At 47.1% G+C, this 20,454-nt stretch overlaps 1 protein-coding gene across 2 annotated transcripts in view; it reads right to left on the minus strand.

Moving 5' to 3' along the window:
- Window positions 1-1,255: 1,255 nt before the first annotated feature.
- Window positions 1,256-20,454, minus strand: part of CSGALNACT2 (chondroitin sulfate N-acetylgalactosaminyltransferase 2) — a 49,445-nt gene continuing 30,246 nt past the window's right edge. For both annotated transcript variants that reach the window (XM_002722500.4, XM_070058380.1), the window contains exons 6-8: window positions 20,144-20,238; window positions 8,838-8,919; window positions 1,256-3,218 (exon numbers count right to left, since the gene is read on the minus strand). In XM_002722500.4, the coding sequence (XP_002722546.1) occupies window positions 2,926-3,218; window positions 8,838-8,919; window positions 20,144-20,238 (470 nt within the window). In that variant the 3' untranslated portion in view covers window positions 1,256-2,925. The remainder of the gene's footprint in view (window positions 3,219-8,837; window positions 8,920-20,143; window positions 20,239-20,454) is intronic.

Consider the following 20,454-nt stretch of genomic DNA (forward strand, 5'->3'; position numbering starts at 1 on the left):
TGAGGAAAGCAAAAAAGCTATTTAACACACACACACACACACACACACAAGAATAAAATGAGGAGGGGCTGGTGCCGTGGCTCACTTGATCTTCCGCCTGTGGTGCTGGCATCCCATATGGGCGCCGGATTCTGTCCTGGTTGCTCCTTTTCCAGTCCAGCTCTCTGCTGTGGCCCAGGAGGGCAGTGTGGGATGGCCCAAGTGCTTGGGCCCTGCACCTGCATGAGAGACCAGGAGGAGCACCTGGCTCCTGGCTTCAGATCGGCGCAGCACCGGCCGTAGTGGCCATTGGGGAGTGAACCAATGGAAGGAAGACCTCTCTCTCTCTCTCTAAATATATATAAATATATATATATATATATATATATATATATATATATATATATATATAAACTACCTGTCAAACAAATTAAAAAAAAAAGGAATGAGGAAAGACAAACTACACCCTGGGAAAAAGATATCTGCAAATATTTTAAACAAAAATAACTGGTATTCAAAATGTACAAAAAAATTCTATGAACTGGTAAAAATGGGTAAAAGCCTAGCAATGCAAAGTATCTGCCCATTAGATTAGCAAGAACTAACAGGCTTATAAAACTAAATATTGCCAAGTATGCAAAACTAACTCTCACCCAGTGCTGGAAGGTGGCTCACCTGAAAGTAGGACCCATGTGCGTGGCCAATGACTGCACATTTACTCCCAGAGAAACACTGGCACAGCTGCTGGAGACAGGTGCAGTGTGGTCATGCAGCACTGCCTGAACCACCACAGCAAGCAAGCAAACAGCAAAATACAACAACAACAAACATTTACCAACAGCAGAATTTTGCAATACTGTACTATAGTCAAACAATGGAATACTATTCAATAGTAAAAAAGAGTGAATTTTGAGACTGACATGGGTGACTTTCAGTATAAAATTGCATGAAAGAAAGTTAGAGACTACACAATGAAATAATAATGTACGTAAATTCAAAGCCAGGCAGAACTAAACAGTATTTTGGGTAGAGATACATACACAGTTGAGAAAACAATGGAGTAAAGGAAGTAAAAAATGGTTACAACAACCAGGGGGACTGCTACAGAGAGGGTGAGGGTGTGGGGTGCAGAGGGGCACACAGGGGTCACTGGTGACGTCCCTGAGGTCTGCTGCACTGGTTCGCTTTCTTATTCTTTAAAATGCACAAATGCATATGGTGTACTTTTCTGTATTTATGACTTTTTTCAACAGAAAGACGATATATCACAACTGCATTTAACTTTTGGTAATAAAATACTTTATTGGTACCATTTAATGTCAAAAACATAGTATATTTCCACTGCTTAGCTTCTGTCTTTAAATTAAAAGCTAGTTTAAAAAAACAGGAATAAAAGTAAAATAATTTTTCTCAAAAAACAATCCTCGACTTACCTGTGCAAATAGTTAAGTTCTCTCACTTTAAATACCATAATTCACTGGGCTTCACGATAAATAATTGTATATAAAAGACGATGGCGGTCTGAACTGTTTTGCAGAGAACATTTTACATATCCTTTAAAAAACACCTAAACACTACCCTGACTTAAAGTTTGTAATAATTGGTTAAGAGGAATTGTAAAACTCAATTCATTTAGCACCTAGGAATTTAGAACGTTTGATATTTCAGATATAATTTACTGACCAAAAGGAGTAACGATTTTTCATGTGTGAACTTTCAGGGGTTTATATACAACGAGGTCCTTTTTAAAAGGAAAAGGCTAAAAAGTTCATGCATGCTTTCCACCTTCTCTCTATTTTCTGGATCAAGCGACTGACCCAGTGGTAAAAGAGCCGCGAGCGATAAATAACGTAGTACAGTCCTACCTGAATATATTTTCTTATTCATTTTGTCTGTAGTTTATACCTCAATTAAAACAACATTCTTTCTATAGGCAAGTAATACATTTCTCTAAAATATTCTATAGTTCAGATTTCAGTTCAGACTATCTTCTCTCTCCTCAAATCAGTTCTCTTACAGTAGATCTCATTAAATTGTCTTCTTCGCCTCAGTGACATTCTTTCAACTCACTACTGTAACAATGCAAGTACATATATATTAGTTAAAATAAAGGATAATAAATATATATGGATCCATGCTAAATGAGACAATACAAAGCGAAAAACAAACAAAATCACACTACAGTATCTATCCCAAGCCACCATGGGAAGGCCCTGGTGTAGCTCACTCACGTAAACTGACGTTCTGAGACACTGCTGATATCCTGTACGCCACCATAATTAAAAGCTGTTAAAAATGTTTCTGTGTTTGTTTCTGCTGTTCAACAGTTACTGCAACTACGACTATTAGTCCTGAACATGATGTTATAGTTGTATATTTATTTAAGCCACAGGCTCTAACCTGTCTCCTATTATTACTCATTCATTGAGAAAGACATTCAGGGGTTTGGATTTTTGTTCTCTCTTGATTGGTTGGGGATTTACAGGGCCATTTAATTATCCTCTGCTTCAGTGCAAACGGACTCTTCGGCCAACCAGAGCCCTTTATTTAGACATCAAGCAGACGAGCTTGGCGGCTGGCAGGTGAACACTACTCCTGTGAGACTATCTTCCCACAGGGAAGGGAGGCACCTGGCCCTCCCTCTGCCCGGCACATCCCGTCCCGCCACCCCCTGCAGCCGGGGCAACACGAAATCCCACATGCAGGCAGAACAGGGCACAGCGTAGAAACTAACTCAAACACCAGATCTCATTTGTCAATTATGTCATAGTGCAGTATTCTCCGAGAACAGAGGCTTCGCGTTGAAACCTTTTCTTGTATCAAGCTGAAATGCTAAAGTAATGTCAGAAAGAACATGGAAAATAAACACGTCTTCCCTGAAAGAGGCACTGCAGCTGGCGCTGGCATTAAGGCTGAATACGCAGTGCTGGCTGGGGTGCAGCCACCCTAACCAGCCGCCTCGCTGTTTGTCCTGTACGCCTGTTTATGAAGGTGCGTTTCTATCTCCTCCCTGAAGACCAGCATCCCCAGGTGGGAGTGAGAGGCCTCGTTCATGGCTTTGGACTGGATGCACATGCGGTACTGCTCGGGGGTCAGCTCATCCGCACAGCGTTTCTCGTGCCAGAGGTGGAAGAGGCCAGGCACTGGAGTCCGAACGACGATTAGGTCCCCGTGTAAGTATTTTCGGTAAAGATGAACATCTTCTCCACCCCAGCCTTTTACTTCCATGTCAAATCCACCTGCAGGGTCAAAATGGACACGGTAAGCAACTGCCTGACACCCACGGCACCTGCAGGCCTCGTAAAAACAGGCGTTTTGCTTCCACCGAGCTGGAGGACTGATGTCCCTGTTTGCCGTCCAGCTGCCAGGTGCTAGGAGGACCCCAGCAGCTCCAGGCCATCAGCGTGAGATCAAACGTCTGAGAACACTTTGGAAATGTGAAAAGATCTACAGAAAACCTGTAGAAAGTCAAATGGAAGAGAAGGATACGTAAACCACCTATAATCTCAGGTTCTTGTTCTATTCTTTGAGATGTGTGTGTTTGTTTCTTTCTGGTTTCCAGAAAACTTCCCAAGAGGGAAAAAAACAAGGACCAAGCTGGAGCTAAAAATGTGAGAATGGGGGAACAGATGATTTAAAAAACAAGAATAAATGAAAGCTACTGAAGCAGTTTACCAGAAAGACAAAGGGCTCAGTGGGTTAGGCCGCCTGCCACATCAGCACCCCATATCAGAGTGCTGGTTCAAGTCCCGTGGCTCCTCTTCCAACCCAGCTCCCTGCTCATGTGCCTGGGAAAGTAGGGGCAGATGGCCCAAGTGCTTGGGCCCCTGGCTTCAGCCTGGCCCAGCCAGCTGCAGTAGCTATTTGGGGAGCTGACTAACTGATGGAAGATCTCTTTGTGTTACTCTGCCTTTCAAATATATAATTTTTTTAATTGAAGGAAAACAAAGCCTGGGTCTGCACAATAAGAAATGCCCATTTCTAGAGGTTAAACAGAGGCAGAGAAAGGTAAGTCAGTAAAAGACTGACAAGTGACCCCAGACACAGAAGAAAATTCTGGAGAAGGTACCATCACCAAGTGCAGAGAGTGGAGTGTCTTGTAGTTGTCGTGTGTGCTACTAAGAACTTAGAAAGAACCAACGGCCTGGCAGCAAAAACGTTACTTGTAATCCTACCTAGAACGACTCTGATGGAGAGATGGGGCAAGAGGCCAACTACAGTGGGGTGACGCATGACATGGGAGATAAAACAGATGACTTTCAAACTGCGCTCAAGGTGAACAACGACCTAAAGGAGCACCGAGGGGCCAGCACTGTAGCAAACGCTGCTGCCTGGGATGCCGGCATCCGCTGTGAGTGCCAGTTCAAGTCCCCACTGCTCCACTTCTGATCCAGCCCCCTGCTAGTGCACCTGGTCATGTCAGCAGGAAGTTAGAAACGAGCCTACGTGTGTGAGAGAGGGGCCTAAGGAAGACAAAGCACCCGTGGAGAGGCATGACGCCGCCTCCAGCAGCCTGCGGAGCACGCCTGAGAAGCAGCCCTGTGTTTCACACTACAGAGTCCTGCCCATAGCCCCGGTAACTTTACAGGTGGCCCTAGCCTCCCCTCAGGCCAAGTGGGCTACCCAGTCTGACAACAGTGGGTAATAAGACCCTGGGAGGACTTTCACCCCTGCACACCCAGCAGACCCTTATGTCCAGGAGAAGAGGGCGGCAGGAAGGAGAACTGCAGGCAAGAACTGGACCCCATTCCCTTCCAGCCCGTCTGCACACAGGCTGCGTGCCGTCTCTCCAGAGATGCCCGCCGGCTCCATCAGTGTGCTTCTCCCAGCTCAGCCCCTCGGCTCTTTGCTGAGATGCCCACCCAGCCCGCCAGGTGTATCCTCTCCATAAACCACGTAACCTTGCTTACCCCGTCAGATTCCCTCCCTGACGGGCGCCCTACCCCATTACACCTTGCTACCTTGCTTACCTCTGCTCTCTGTCTCATGCCTGCACTCTTTCTAGAGCTCCTGAAGACAGGAACCTCTACCTCAGCCATCTCTAGGAAGACGATGGCAGAAAGATGGCCCAAGCGCGTGGGCGTCTGCCACTCACATGGGAGACCCGGACGGAGGTTCCAGGCTCCTGACTTTGGCCTGGCCCAGCCTGGCTGTTGCAGCCATCTGGGGAAGGAATCAGTGGATGGAAGTGTCATCCCTCTCTTTGTAACTCTGCCGTTCATGTGAATAAATATATCTCTCTTTTTTTTTAAAGAGGCATGGAAAACACAAACCATTTATAATTTTTTAGAAGAGCTAGAAAACAGATTCTTTTAAAAACAGACAAAAGAAGATGATTCTTTAATTAAAAGCTAGGTTTCCAGCTTGTATCTGTGAAACAATTCTACCCATTTAATTCCACATGCACAAGGTAGACGGTGATCCTGAAGCCTCTGGGCAGTGTGATTCTGAGCGGTCACAGCTGGACCAGACGCCCTGGTACACTCTCAGTTTCTCTCCCCTGTTTGAGCGGTCACAGCTGGACCAGATGCCCTGGTATACTCTCAGTTTCTCTCCCCTGTTTGAGCGGTCACAGCTGGACCAGACGCCCTGGTACACTCTCAGTTTCTCTCCCCTGTAGATACAAGAAAGCTCTTCAAACACCAGGCACGCTGCGCTGACACTTCAGCAAGGGCTCTGGGCTTTCAGTCTCCAGCCCAACAAACCAAGAGCTGAACACACTGAAAAATCAACAAATCCTCTCACTCAGTGAAGTGAGGTCACAGGGCAAACCCCTGCCCCAAACCTGGAGAGCCAGACAGGCAAGAAAACAAGAACAGTAAGGACCTCCCGGAGCAGACTGGCCGGGAGCCACACTCCGGTAGGAAAGCCTGGGCTGTAACTGAGGAAGCGCTGGAGGCTCAAGTACAGATAAGAGAGCTAAATAACGGAGGGGGCAGCATCAGGACCCCACTCTTTTGCGAGTTTTACCTACAGGAGCTCTACTGGGTTCTCATGCTGAGTATCAGAGACAAATCCTCTAAAATGCTTCAGGGGCGGGGGGAAGGCAGAGAACCGGATGGACAACCATTTTGAAAAATATCAGAGTAATCTATGGAGGGTCAGGGCCTAACCTGCAGGGGTTTCATCAGTAGCCTCTGTCTCGGAGGAGAGGGGAGAACAGAGAAGCCGCGTTAGGTTCACAGTCCAGGGGCACAGGCTCACTCCCCACCTCACCACCACACCCCCCGTGGGTACTACTGCTGCTCCTTCTGCCCAGCAAATCAAGTCCAGCTTCAACGAAAAGATTACAAGGCATACTAACATGCCAAAACAAACAAACAAACAAACAAACAAACAACCCGTGTGCAGAGACAGAACACACACTTGGTCCAGATTCAGGTTTGGTAGGTAGGCTGCAGTTACCAGGCTAGGAATCTACAGCTGTGACTGACACGCTAAGGTAACAGATAAGCAGACAGCAGTCAAGACGGGTGATGTAAGCAGAGAAACGCGTACTATCAGAAGTAAAAAATAAATGCTAGAGGGAAGAAATACTGAAGCTAAAAAGAACGCTTTTGATGCACTCCTTAGTAGGGATGAGGGGTAAAACATTCATTAAAATAGTAGCCACGTCAGAAAACCAACAAGCAAGAAGAAACAAAAATGAAATCTCTAGAGGTACGGGAAACTAAGTATCCAGAACTGTCACAATTTATTACCGAAAATGTCAAGTTTTCAAAAGAAATTATGACACAGGCAAAGAAACAGGAAGATGTGATCAGAAAAAAGACAGAAAGCAGGCAACACAAAATGCCTGACAGGGCTTCAATGTTTTTTTTTTTTTTAACAAAGATTCCAAAGCAGCCATTCTGAATATGCTCAAAAATTAAAATAAATCATGCTTGTATGTATCCATCAACATATAATGACTATAAGAAAGAGAAAATAAGGACCAGAAGAATATTCCTAGAAATAATTACTGAAACTTCCCTAATATGATGAAAAATATCAATGTACATATTCCAAGAAGCCCAACAAACTCCAGTAACTCAATTAAAAGTGGCCAAAGGATCTGAGTAGACATTTCACTAAAGAGATGGTCAATAATTACATGAAAAGATGCTCAATATTACTAGGCATCAGAAAAATGAAAATCAAACCACAGCGACATCCCATATCACCTCCACTATAATGACAGAAAATAATATGTACTAATGAGGACGTGGAGGAATCAGCTCTCTCATACACTGACAATGGGAAGAGAGTATGATACAGGCACTCAGGAAAACACTAGAATTCTACGAAAGGTTAAACAATCTTAACATGTGGCCCAGGGATTCTACACTTGGGGATATAGCCAAGAGAATACAAAAGCTATATTCACAGAAAAACGTATACACAAATATTCATAACAGGAGCATTTATAAGAGCCAAAAAGTAGAACCAACATAAACGCATATCAATGGACAGATAAACAAAATATGGTATAACCATACAATGACAGTGTTCAGCTGTAAAAAATAATTAAGTGCCTTACACTACATGGACAATTCTTGAAAACATTATGTCAAGTGAAAGAAGCCAGTTCTAAATGACCACAGATTGTATAATATCATTTATATTAAATGCCCAGAAGGGGCAAGAAGCAGATTAGGAGATGAGGAAGGGGGGTGGCGGGACATGGAGAGTGACTGTTGGGGTGATGACAACATTCTAAGTTTGATTGTGGTGAAAGCTGGACAACTCAGTATCTGTACATTTCAAAGTGGTAAATTTAATAATATGTGAATTACACCTCAATCAAGTTGTTATATAAAAATAAGGCACTATAAGCATTGAAAAATGTATAAAATGTATTTTTTGAGGAACAATGAATGCTGATTTTATTAAGCAAGAAATCTGGGAAAAGGGCATTAGTTTCATTTAATAATCTTTTAACTGTTATTTCCTGATTTTCCAATATTTGTGTGTTACAACGGTAAAAAGACAGAGATTTCTAGAACGAGTGACTGAGTACAATAATGAATGTGCTATGGGTCTAGGAGGCACGTAAATGTATCCTGTGACTTCTACTATGCTGCGGAGAGGCAGCCGGGAGACACAGGATCAGGCTTCAGCTGCTTTATTGAACCATTCTCTGACGCTCGATGTATTGCTGGGGAGGACTGAAGCTGGTGTGGGGAAGAGGATCAGACTGGACGACGGGTCACCTTTGGGCCTAGAGCAACGGACAATGAAGCCAATGACTCCCAGCCCCCACCTCCAACAGTTCCATCAGAGCTAGAAAGAGCGCTTTTTTCCATTTGTCTTAAAAACTGGGATTTCGCATAGTAACGCAACGAAAATTGAGGATGCTCCATCTCTAAAAAGAAAAGACAAGAAGCCCCTTAGACTAAATCTGAGAGAAACAACTCATGAGAACAGAAGAGAGATCTTTAGTGACAGTGCTTCTAACAACTGCTGCAAACGCGGGAAAAGAGTCAAAAAGATGAGGAACCGGTAAAAATTATGCTTTTATCTTCTGTCCTTAATGAGTTGTGCTATGAGAATTAACGGTAAAACTAGTACTCAAACAGTACCTTATACTTTGTGTGTCTGTGTGGTGCACCCACTGTTGAAATCTTTACTTAGTATAGAGTTGAGCTTCTGTATATAAAGCTAATTAAAAATGAATCTTAATGAAGAATGGGAGAGGGAGTAGGAGGTGGGACAAGAGTCGGGGTGGGAGGACAGGTATGGGGGTAAGAACCGCTATAATCCAACAGTTGTACCTATGAAATTTATATTTATTAAATAAAACCTTTATATAAAAAAGAAAATGCTGTGAGAGCTAGAGTAAATACAAAGTCCTATCTTTAAATGTCAGATATACTTACCAATGGTCAGGAAATCCGACCGATATTGACAAGTCATTCCAAAACCAAAATCTCGCCAAAAGCCAGAATCCTTTTTATGAACCTTAAGTTAAAAAAAAAATCAGTTTATTCCCTTAAGAATTGAAGTTTTAAACAATAAAGGAACAAAAATATTTTCCAAAATATTTTTTCCTGTCATTCAAGTGGGATCACATGCATTTATATTATATATAAAACCTCAAAATAAAAAATTATAGTGATTCGCACCAACTTTTTGCCACTTCCAATCTAACTGAATTCAAGCCCTGTACAAGGGGCAAGCTGAGGTTGCTAGTGGTCAGCGTGGGGCCCACCTTCAAGGGGTTTACTTTCTGAGAGGGCAGCAGTCACACAAAACACCTGTCACACGCATCGACTCTTACCTGAGTGCACGCTCAGCATCCGTCCCCCATCTCGCCTGGTGGGCAGTGCTGCTTTGGTACTCCCTGGCCCCACGCAGCCCAGGAGCTACAGGAAGCACTGTAGCCTCATAGTAGCCAAGACTACTCTACCAGTGAGACCACTTCTCCCCACTACATAGGAACTGGTTCACTATCAGGATCCAATAAAATTCAGGCCAACAAGTAAAAGGAGAAGGTTGTTGGAAACTTTGGAAAACAAAGTCCCCTGGTTTTCTGAGACAGCTGCTAGAAAAGACACTTGCGGGGCCGGCGCTGTGGTGTAGTGGGTAAAGCAGTGCCGGTTCCAGTCCCAGCTGCTCCACTTCCAACCCAGCTCTCTGCTGTGGCTGGGGAAAGCAGCAGCAGATGGCCCAAGTCCTTGGGTCTCTGCACCCACATGGGAGACCCGGAAGAAGCTCCTGGCTCCTGGCTTTGGATCGGCGCAGCTCCAGCTGTTGCAGCCAATTGGGGAGTGAACCAGCAGATGGAAGACCTCTCTCTCTCTTTCTCTGCCTCTCCTCTCTCTGTGTAACTCTGACTTTCAAATAAATAAATAAATCTTTTAAAGAAAATACACTTGTTCTTTTTGGATGGCTGAGAGCAGGGCCCAGCAAACTACAGCCTAGGACTAATGTGCTCTGCTGTTGGCTTTTCTAAGTAATCTTACTAAATCACAGCACACTCACTTGTTTGTAAGTTGTGCTCTGAGAGCTGTGATGCTACAGCAGTCCAGTCCGGGTGCAGCAGGCCTGTACGGCTTGCACAGCCTCACACATTTCTTATCTGGTTTTACACAGAGCAGTTGGCTGACCCCTGGTGCAGGACGTAGACGCGACACTTGGAACTCCTGCAGCCCTTTTCTACCGCGAGGGAAACCAGCTTTAAAGGGAAGCTGTAGGGGCGGGTGTGCAGGCTTTGTGGGGTAAGCCGCTGCCCGGGAAGCCCACATCCTACACCGCAGGGCCAGTCTGAGTCCTGGCTGCTCTGCTTCCAATCCGGCTTCCTGCTAACGCATCCTGAGAGACAGCAGATGATGGCTCAGGTGCCTGGTCCCCAGCCACTCAGACAAGACCCGGATGCACTTCTGGGCCCCTGCCTTTGGTCTGACCCAGCCCTGATATTGTGGGTCTCTGGGGAGTCAGTCAGTGGATGGAAGATTTCTCTCTCTCCCTTTCTACCTGGCTTTTAAAGTAGATGAAAACAAATAAGCATTTTTTAAAATAAAATAAAGCTGTCACCTGAGTCCAAGTAGAGAAAGAAATTAAAAATCAGGGCTTTGATGCCCTCAGAATCACTTCTGCTTAGAAGCTGAAGCCTGATTCATACTTTCAACACGTTTAATCTGCTAGGTACGGCTCCAGTAACTGGAATCCAGCAGTGCACACAGGTGACAAAGGCCTTGGCCCACAGAGCCTTCCCTTTGGTGAGAAAATAGCAGATAAGTAAACCTACTTACTAGGGGGTGACACATACTGGGAAGAAAGTCACAGCACAGAGAGCACACACAGGGGACGATCTAACCTGGGCAGAACAGCGCAGAGCTGCCCTGGGGTGTGAAGGGGCCTGGACGACACGAGGGAGCGAGCAGTGCACTCTCTGGGAAGCCGATCACTCCCGGTCACGAGGGCAGCGTGTGCAGTGACCCCGAGGAGGGGCATGCCTGGAGTGTCCATGAGGGAGCGAGCAGTGCACTCTCTGGGAAGCCGATCACTCCCGGTCACGAGGGCAGCGTGTGCAGTGACCCCGAGGAGGGGCATGCCTGGAGTGTCTGACAAACAGGAGACTGACAGTGTGAGGCCTGGGGTTAAGACAGGGCTGCTCGTACTTCCTAAAGATAAGCTACGGGATTACGGCATTTCTGTGTGCTTAGGGGAATGATAGGAGGCAAAATGAGGACAGGCGGCAGGAGGGTGAAGCTGCAAGGGACGCGCTCCAGTCCCCTGCCAAAGGCTGCCGTGCCTTCAGGCAGCTCTACGTGGGGGCGGGAGAGGCTGGGCAGCAAGGCTGGCGGAGCTCAGGAGAGCAGCAGAAAGAGAACTTGCCGCTGCTTCTCCTTTCCCAGTGAACGAGCAAGCAAGGCATGTGGCGGGGGGCAGCGAGGGGCTGCAGGGTGCAGAAAGGGCGTGCAGGACACTAGGGCAGCCCCGGACCCGCAGGCCCGGGGTCACAGAGGCAAAGCCATGCCATGTATGGAGCAGGGCTGTGTGTGGGCCACTGCTCTGGCCTTCAGTAACAGTCACCCTGAACCAGGTTGAAGTTCCATGAGAGAACGCTGGGAGGTGCACAGAACAGAGCAGGTAGGCACGCGCCAATGGGACTGTGGAACAGCCTGGCCACGGAGTCTGAGTTGGGCAGGGAGAAGGGTGAGGATACGGATGTGAGAGAGAGAGGACAGACGCCTCACCTAGACTGCTGTTCTGAGATAGCTCCCTTGAAGACACCAAGCTGGAGTTGAAGCTGACAGATGAGGAGTGGGCCAAGTGAAAAGATGTGCTTGGGGAAGAGTTCCGGCAAACCGGAAGTTTGGGCCGAGGCTTGAAGGGTGGTGACTCAGAGTCAGAGAGGGTGAGGTGCCCCCCGGTGCAGGCCAGGGCTCGGCAAGCCTGTCTTGTAAAAGGCCAGCAGGACACAGTCCCTGTCACAGCTCCCCACCTCTGCCACTGCAGAGGGAAAGCTGTCACTGACAGTAACTAACCCACAGGAGCAAGCTGTGTCCCAGTACACTGTCTTCATGGACACTGAAATTTGAACTTCCTCTAATTTCCATGTGCCATGAAATGATGAATTTTTTTTAACCATTAACACTATAACCACCGTTAACTCATGGGCCACATGAGGTGGAGAAGCGGCCTAGAAGGGGCTACTGGGCTGTGCTGTAGACAACACTGGGTGCCCGGTCTCGTGGCCGGTGCTTCATCCTGACGGCAATGAGAAGCCTGCAAAGAGCCGCAGCAGGAGTAATGTGGTGTTTTCAGAGGATCACTCTGGCTGGAGTAGCAAGAATGGATCAGAGGCGGCCAGACGGCAGGTGAGGAGTCCAGGTAAGAGGCAGCATCTCATAGCAAGGGATGGGGAGCTGGAGGTGTGGACGGCTGTAGTATGTACGAAAAAGTGAATGGACGTGCAAACGATTCAGGACACGGGACTGACAGAAGTCGGCGAGCGACGGACTGGTGGGGTAGGGTGGGGGGCGAGGAGGATGGCGCCAGCCGCAGTCCTGACCGCGGGCCTGAGATGGTGTTCCACAGCCGGGGGAGGGTCAGCTTGAACAGCAGCACCAGGGAGCTGGATGTGGGCTGCAGAGCGCCTGAGCGGTCTGTGGGGCAGCCAAGAGACATTCCCGTGGATGGCAGGAACACGAAGTTCTGCAGGGGACGAGTTTTGAGAGCAGTGGGGAAAGCTGGGAGGCACTGGCACAGAGGCAGGATCCACTGGGAAGCAAGGAGTGACCCCGGGGCCCTGAGGGCTGGGCTCAGCTAGGACGGAGTGCGCACTTTCTTTTCTCGTTGTTTCCTGTGGGGGCATTCCTTTCCTTTCTAGGATGTAAACCCCAGGACTCCTGCGGATGCTGATCACTGCTACGGCTTCCAGCCTCGGCTAATACTAAGCACACAGGAGCTTTCAATACACATTTGCTTGGTGAGCATTTGGTGCAGCGCTGGAATCCCTTACCAAGCTGCCTGGGTTCAAGTCCCGGAGCCACTGGAGTCCCGTCCTTACTGACGCTCACCCTGAGAAGCAGGCGACGATGGCTCCCGAGTCTCTGACACCCGTGGCGAGATCCGGATTGAGTTCCAGATCCAGGGTTTTACTTTTTATTTTTTATTTTTATTTATTTTTTTGACAGGCAGAGTGGACAGTGAGAGAGAGAGACAGAGAGAAAGGTCTTCCTTTTGCCGTTGGTTCACCCTCCAATGGTCGCCGTGGCCAGTGCGTTGCGGCTGGCGCACCGCGCTGATCCGAAGGCAGGAGCCAGGTGCTTCTCCTGGTCTCCCATGGGGTGCAGGGCCCAAGCGCTTGGGCCATCCTCCACTGCACTCCTGGGCCACAGCAGAGAGCTGGCCTGGAAGAGGGGCAACTGGGACAGAATCTGGCGCCCCGACCGGGACTAGAACCCGGTGTGCCGGCACCACAGGTGGAGGATTAGCCTATTGAGCCGCTGCACCGGCGGTTTTGTCTGATTCTTAAAGTAACACTTTTCACCGAGAAGAGTGGAAGGAAACTCGAGTCACCGGTGGTCCCAATCACTGGTATTTTCTTGTGTTGCCTAGCCTGTCCTCCTAAGCACGTCTTGAGCTTATCCACACAGAGCCTGCAAGTCCAGCCCTGGGCCCCTCCCCTTGGACGCCTGATACCCTGGCTCCAGCTGTGGTCCAAATCTCCCCTCTCTCAGCCCCTCCCCTTTCCTCACCCCTGTACTTGGTTTGCCAGCAAGCTCTGTGAGCTCCATCTCCGAACCGTGTTCAGCCTTCCTCCTAATTACCACCCTGGCCACCTCCTGTCTACGTGGACCGCCTCCTGCCGTGGCCGCACACAGTCCGCCCTTCTCTGGGAAGAAGTCTCCACACCAAGTGCAGCATTCAAGCCCCTCCTGCCATGACGGGACTCAGCTCTGTGTGCAACACCCACCCACTGTGCCCCTGTGCCCCAGTGCCTCACAAGCCGAGGACTGTTCCTCTGCCTGCGGCCGCCTTCCCCTAGCCACTGCCAGCTGATGCCTTCCTGCCGCCTGCACGGCTCCTCCAGCAGCCCCACCCCAGGAAGGCCTTTCTGGCCAAATGCAGCACCAAAACCACCTACTTCACTCTCACAACTCAGCCTTACCATCGGGTTTTACTCCGTCTCTTCCTGCTAGAATAAAGGTCTTTGTGATCAGGTAACTATGTCTGTTCCAGGTGCCAGGGCTCCAGTTCTGAATGGTGCCTGGTATAGAATGGACTCTTGACTTGACATGGGGGTCCATTCAACAGAGGCAGCCTGTGCGGCAGACTGGGGCCACACTGCCCAGGCTCTGGGCCCCCCTGGGGCACACACCCAATGGCAGCACAGCTGTTTCTCATCTGTCAAAGGGGCTAGTAACGGCACCTACCTCGGAGGTTCTCAGGAGCACCCTGCGTACAGTAAAGGGCACATGAATACTAGCACTGTCGTGACACTGCCATCTGAAACACACCTATGGGCACTGCCTCTACATTACACTGCTGTGTTCTCCACTCTCACGTTTCCCTCTTGATACGTGACAGTCACCCAAGCAACCGGAGCTGATTTAAAGTAACAGGGGATATGCAGAGATGATATGTAAAACACCACATTACCTGAGGAACCTGAGTATCCCTGAGGATGACGACGGCTGACTGATTCAGAAACTACGATGTGGGAGCCAAGTGTGCTATGACCACTGGGGTCACTGGTTCTGGGCCCTTAGCTGAGAGTGCTCGGTAGAACACTGTGTGTGCCACATACACACCTTCCGACTTCGAAATCCCAAATGGCTACTCGCTTCCTTTTCATCATGTGTTTCAGCAACAACTACTTAGACTTAAACAAAAGGTTTACTTTTTTTTGCGGGGGGGGGGTTCACTACCATTTTATTACCAGGGCTTCCTCTCTTAACATGTTTTCAGGTCTCATTATGTCAGGCCGAAAAAATGTGAGAAACACATTTGGAGCCCATGACTGTCCAAAACCGTCTATTTTGCCTTCAAACAGTAGGTCAAATAAGGATTCTAGAGTCAAAGTTGTTTTCCTTCAGAATTCCATGGTTTCCTTCACTGCTTTCTGGCACCACTACTGTAAAGAAAGTGAACTCCATCCTGACTCTCATCCCTTTGTGGATAAGCAAGGTCTTGCTGCTTTAATGTCTCTGCAAGCTATCAGGCTGTGCCCTCACAGCTGTTCTCTTGCATTTCCCTAGCTATGCAGAGCTTTCTTCAGTTTCCTCCCCCTCTATTCTCTTTGCCCCCTTCCTGAACTAGTAAGAAACAACCTCTGAGCTCTGGATTGGCTCTCCGTGTCCCCACTTTCCTCTCGCGCTCTCTCTTGCTCCTGGTCTTGTCCTGCTGGCCTGCCTTCTAGTTCACAGACCTGTTTCAGCTGTGACCAATCCAGTGTTCAGTCCTTTACTGATTTTTCTATCTTCAGTTTCCAAGTTCTGATGCTTTTTCAGTAGATCTCATTTTACGCAATTAATACACATATTTAGTCTCCCTAAAGATGTATTTTTTAAAGTTGTTTTCTATTGATATTCATATTCTTATGTGTTAACTCTTCTGTTTGTTAAAATTTGGTGCTGCTCTTTCATGGTGCTTTCATTGAAAACGTTTGATTATTCTTGTTAGCTGCTATTCATTTTTGTTTCAAAAATCACTGTTGAAACATCCATGGCTGTCAGCTATGATCACAGGGGCTGTCCCCACTAACAGCAGATAAGGGCAAAGCATGGTTCCGGGAGAGCGTGCCCACAGCAGCTCATCTTTGGGGTCCAGGCTCCCTGTCCCTCCAGCTCCAGGGACCACACAGACTGCTTTACTTACTGGTCAATTCCTGTGAGGCACACCCCAGAGAGGCACACACACTCCATGTCCCCTTCACTCCCTGTCTGCTGTGAGCTCAGAGGAGGCGAGGCAGCCCCATGTTCATGCACTATTCGCCTGAACAAATTCTGGATTTTTCCGTCTAGCAATCCTATACCAAATGTTGTCATCTTACAGACATTTCTCAAATCATGTCTGCCAATGGTTTCTCTCCTTTTCCAAAATTGATATACCTACTTATTTTTAATAAAATCATGTGCTGCTTAATGATGGGGCCCTGTGTTAGACGGTTCTGACATTGTGTGAACATCAGAGAGTGACACAAATCTATGTGGTGCAGGTCAATCCCTCGGCATGGCCTCAAGGGATGCAGTTAACAGTGTGTATGAGGCTGCTGCCAGCACAACATGGCATACTGCTCTACAGTAAGCTTGTATGGAAGGAGTACACTCCAATGGCTAAAAAGTATACTAGGACAGCCGGCGCCATGGCTTACTAGGCTAATCCTCCGCCTGCGGTGCCAGCACTCCAGGTTCTAGTCCCAGTTGGGGCGCCGGTTCTGTCCTGGTTGCTCCTCTTCCAGGCCAGCTCTCTGCTGTGGCCCAGGAAGGCCGTGGAGGATGGCCCAAGTGCTTGGGTCCTGCACCTGCAAGGGAGACCAGGAGGAAGCACCTGGCTCCTGATCGGCACAGTGCGCTGGCTATAGTGGCCATTTGGGGGGTGAACCAATGGAAAGAAGACCTTTCTCTCTGTCTCTCTCTCTAACTCTGTCAAAAAAAAAAAAAAAAAAAAAGCATACTAGGACAAAGACATGAAGCAGTCACATAGTTGTTTATCATCAAGGATTATGTACTGCACGCAACCGCACACGCTCCACTTCTACACAATCAGCAGAACAGCAGTGCAGGTCTGTCTACATGTGCGTCATCACAGACAAGTGGGTACCCTGTGGCACTACAATGTCAGGACGGCCACCCCACCAGGTGACAGGAATTTTCCAGTGCCTTTGTCATCCCAGGAGATCACTGTTTGATATTTGGTCCATCACTGACCAAAACATTTATGCAGCACATGACTGCAATTCACTCTTACAAAGGATTTGGGGTGTTGGATCAGGCAGATGTGGGTGCTCATTCTGCCATTAAAAAATTATTTATTTACTTGAAAGGCAGACTGACAGAGAAAGAGACGGATATCTTCTATCTACTGGCTCATTCCCCAAATGCCAGAAACATCCAGGGCAGAGCCAGGTTGCAGTCAGGAGCCCAGAACTCCCTGGACTCCCACATGGGTGGCAGGCATCAGTGCTGCCTCCCAGGATGCACCAGCAGAAAGCTAAGTCGGAAGCAGAGTAGCCAGGTACGGAATGTGGGTGTCCCAAGCTCCGGCTTAACCACAGCACACGCCCCCAATTTGTCATTTTGATCATATTTTATCTAAATTCATAAATAACACCAACCTCCAGCTAAGATGGAGGTGAATGACTGTGCTTTGCCAGGCACTGGTATCAAGATAATGGCATTTTGCAATATATTAAGTAGATCATATGGCACGAATGTTATCAGTTTGTTGAAAATTTGAGAAAACTTACCAATTACACATTTTATCAATGTACTTAGGGTAATTTTTGATACTGTTCTATTTTTTGATTTTTTTTTTTTTTTTTTTGACAGGCAGAGTGGACAGTGAGAGAGAGAGACAGAGAGAAAGGTCTTCCTTTTGCCGTTGGTTCACCCTCCAATGGCCGCCGTGGCTGGCGCATTGCGCTGATCCAAAGCCAGGAGCCAGGTGCTTCTCCTGGTCTCCCATAGGGTGCAGGGCCCAAGCACCTGGGCCATCCTCCACTGCACTCCTGGGCCACAGCAGAGAGCTGGCCTGGAAGAGGAGCAACCAGGACAGAATCCGGCACCCCGACCAGGACTAGAACCTGGGGTGCCGGCGCCGCAGGTGGAGGATTAGCCTAGTGAGCTGCGGTGCTGGCCTATTTTTTGATCTTTTAAAAACATTTTTACTTATTTAATTGAAAGGCAGAGTGAGTTGGGGGGGGCAGGGGAAATCAAATCAATCTTCCATCTGACGGTCTACACCGCAAATGACCAAACAGCTGGGACTGATCCAGACCAAAGCCAGGAGCCTGTCACTCCATGTCTCCCATGTGGTTGGCAAGGGCCCATGTATTAGGGTCATTCTCGGCTGCTTTCCAAGGCCCATTAGCAGGGAGCTGGACTGAAGGCAGAGAAGCCGAGACTCAAAGCTGTGCTTGGATAAAGCACCTCAAGCAGCTCAAGCTGTTGTGCCAGAATGCCAGTCCTAGTTTCTCAAATGGCTCTTAGCCTCTTCAGAACTTCCTTTTCTTTTTATTTCTAAAATACTACATGAACTGAACTTGTGCTTCTATTTCATAAATTCTTAAGTCTTTTATTCAATATCTTAAAACTTCACCATGTCTGGGGCTGGTGCTGTGGTGCAGCAGGTTAAAGCCCCGGCCTGAAGTGCCAGCATCCCATGTGGGTGCCGGTTTGAGTCCCGGCTGCTCCTCTTCTGATCTAGCTCTCTGCTGTGGCCAGAAGAAGCAATGGAGGACGGCCCAAGTGCCTGGGGCCTTGCACCTGTGTAGGAGACCTGGAAGAGGCTCCTGGCTCCTGGCTCCTGGCTTCGGATCGGCACAGCTCCAGCCACTGCGGCCATCTGGGGAGTGAACCAGCAGGTGGAAGACCTCTCTGTCTCTACCTCTCTCTGCAACTCTTTCAAATAAAATAAAATAAATCTTAAAAAAAAAAAAACTCACCATCTAAAACTGCTTTCTCTCAATGCTTTCATATTCTCCCAATGTTAATATTTTCCTTTGTACCCTGAATCTGCCCATTTCATGATAAATAATTTTTTTGCACATAAATAATAAGGCCCTATATTTGTCAATCTATTTTGTTTTACTAAGCTCTGCCTTCATCTTTTACTTTCTTCCTGCTCTCCCTGGAGTTATTTTTTCATTTGTTTTTAAACATCTTAAATTGATTTCTCAGTTTATTTGTTTCCACTTTTTCTAATTTTTTATTTATTTAAAAGGCAGATAGACAGAGATCTTCCATCTGCAGGCTCACTCCTCAGACACCCATAATGGCTAGGGCCGGGCCAGGCTGAAGCCAGGAGCACATCTCAAGCTGGGTCTCACAATGTGGGTGGCAGGGGCCCATCTACTGAGCCATCACTGCTCCCTTCAAGAGAGTGCATTAGCAAGAAGCTGGATTTGGAAGCGGAGTGGGACTTGAACTTGGGCACACAGATAAGAGATGTGGGCATCCCAAGTGACATCTTAACACACACCTTCACCAAACTTTCTGTTAATGCTAACAATAAAAGATTATGCTAAATGTAAACTTGTTAACATAGCCTGGAATAAAAAAAATCTGTAGAAAAACTGGTGAAATTCTAATAAAACCTGTAGTATAGTTAACTTACTGCTACTTATTTCTCAATTCTGACAAATACACCATCGTTACATAAGTGGTTGGCCTCAGGGGGAACCGAACAAAGCATAAGAATTCCCTGTACTAGCTCCACAACTTTTCCATAAACCTAAATTATTCCAAAGTATTAAATTAAAAAATCTTTACAAAGGTTATGTAACTATAGCTTTGGCAGTAACTCTAAGTTTTGAAACATGGCATTCCCATTCCCTGACTTTCATGTAATTTTCCATAAGTATATATTACCCATTCTTAGTTATTTAACAGAGTAGTTTTACTTTCTAGTTAGTAGGGTGTTCAAATTAAATTTTTAGTATCACTAAAAATAAGCTGTACAGAAATGACTGTACAAATCCACCTTCTAGAACATGAGGTTCTTTTTTTCCTCATACTACTGACATCTAATTCTGAAGCAATAAATGTGAAAGCATTTTATTAAGAGATGTGGGTATTGGAAATGTATTTGTGATAACTACAGTTTTTCTACTTGTACAACAAAGGAAGTCTAGGAAAGGTTTTTGGGATCTTTCATGACTGACAATATAAAGGTCACCGCCGGGGCCAGCACTGTGGTGTAGCAGGTTAAGCTTCCGCCTGCGGTGCCAGCATCCCATGTGGGGGCACCGGTTCTGATCCAGCTCTCTGGTAATGCACCTAGGAAAACAGTGGAGGATGGCTCAAGTGCTTGGGCCCCCGCACCCACAGGGGAGACCTGGAAGAAGCTCCTGGCTCCTGGCTTCAGACTGGCCCAGCTCTGGCTGTTGTAGCCATATGGGGAGTGAACCAGTGGATGGAAAATTTTTCTCTCTCTATGTCTCTGCCTCTCTCTGTTTGTAACTCTGCCTCTCAAATAAATAATAAATAAATCTTAAAAAAAAAAGTCTCACCAGCTGCTGCTCCACGGGTGGTGGCACATCTTGGTTGGCATAGACGATGGCAGGATTGTAAAGACTGAACACCACAGGGTAAAATACCTTCTTACCTATAAATTAAAAATATTTGTTTGTGTCATACAAATTAGTTACAAAATGAAGGACTGATTTCTAATACAATATCTAGTAAGATCTTACTGAAGTCTTTATCACATATTATGATTTTTATCAATAGTATTTTGTTGATATTCAAGCTATGGGATGTATCAATTTCATGAACATGGTGATGACTTTAAAACATATCAGGTCAAACCACAAACTAAAAT

Source organism: Oryctolagus cuniculus, chromosome 15, assembly GCF_964237555.1.
Source record: "Oryctolagus cuniculus chromosome 15, mOryCun1.1, whole genome shotgun sequence".
Lineage (NCBI taxonomy): Eukaryota > Metazoa > Chordata > Mammalia > Lagomorpha > Leporidae > Oryctolagus > Oryctolagus cuniculus.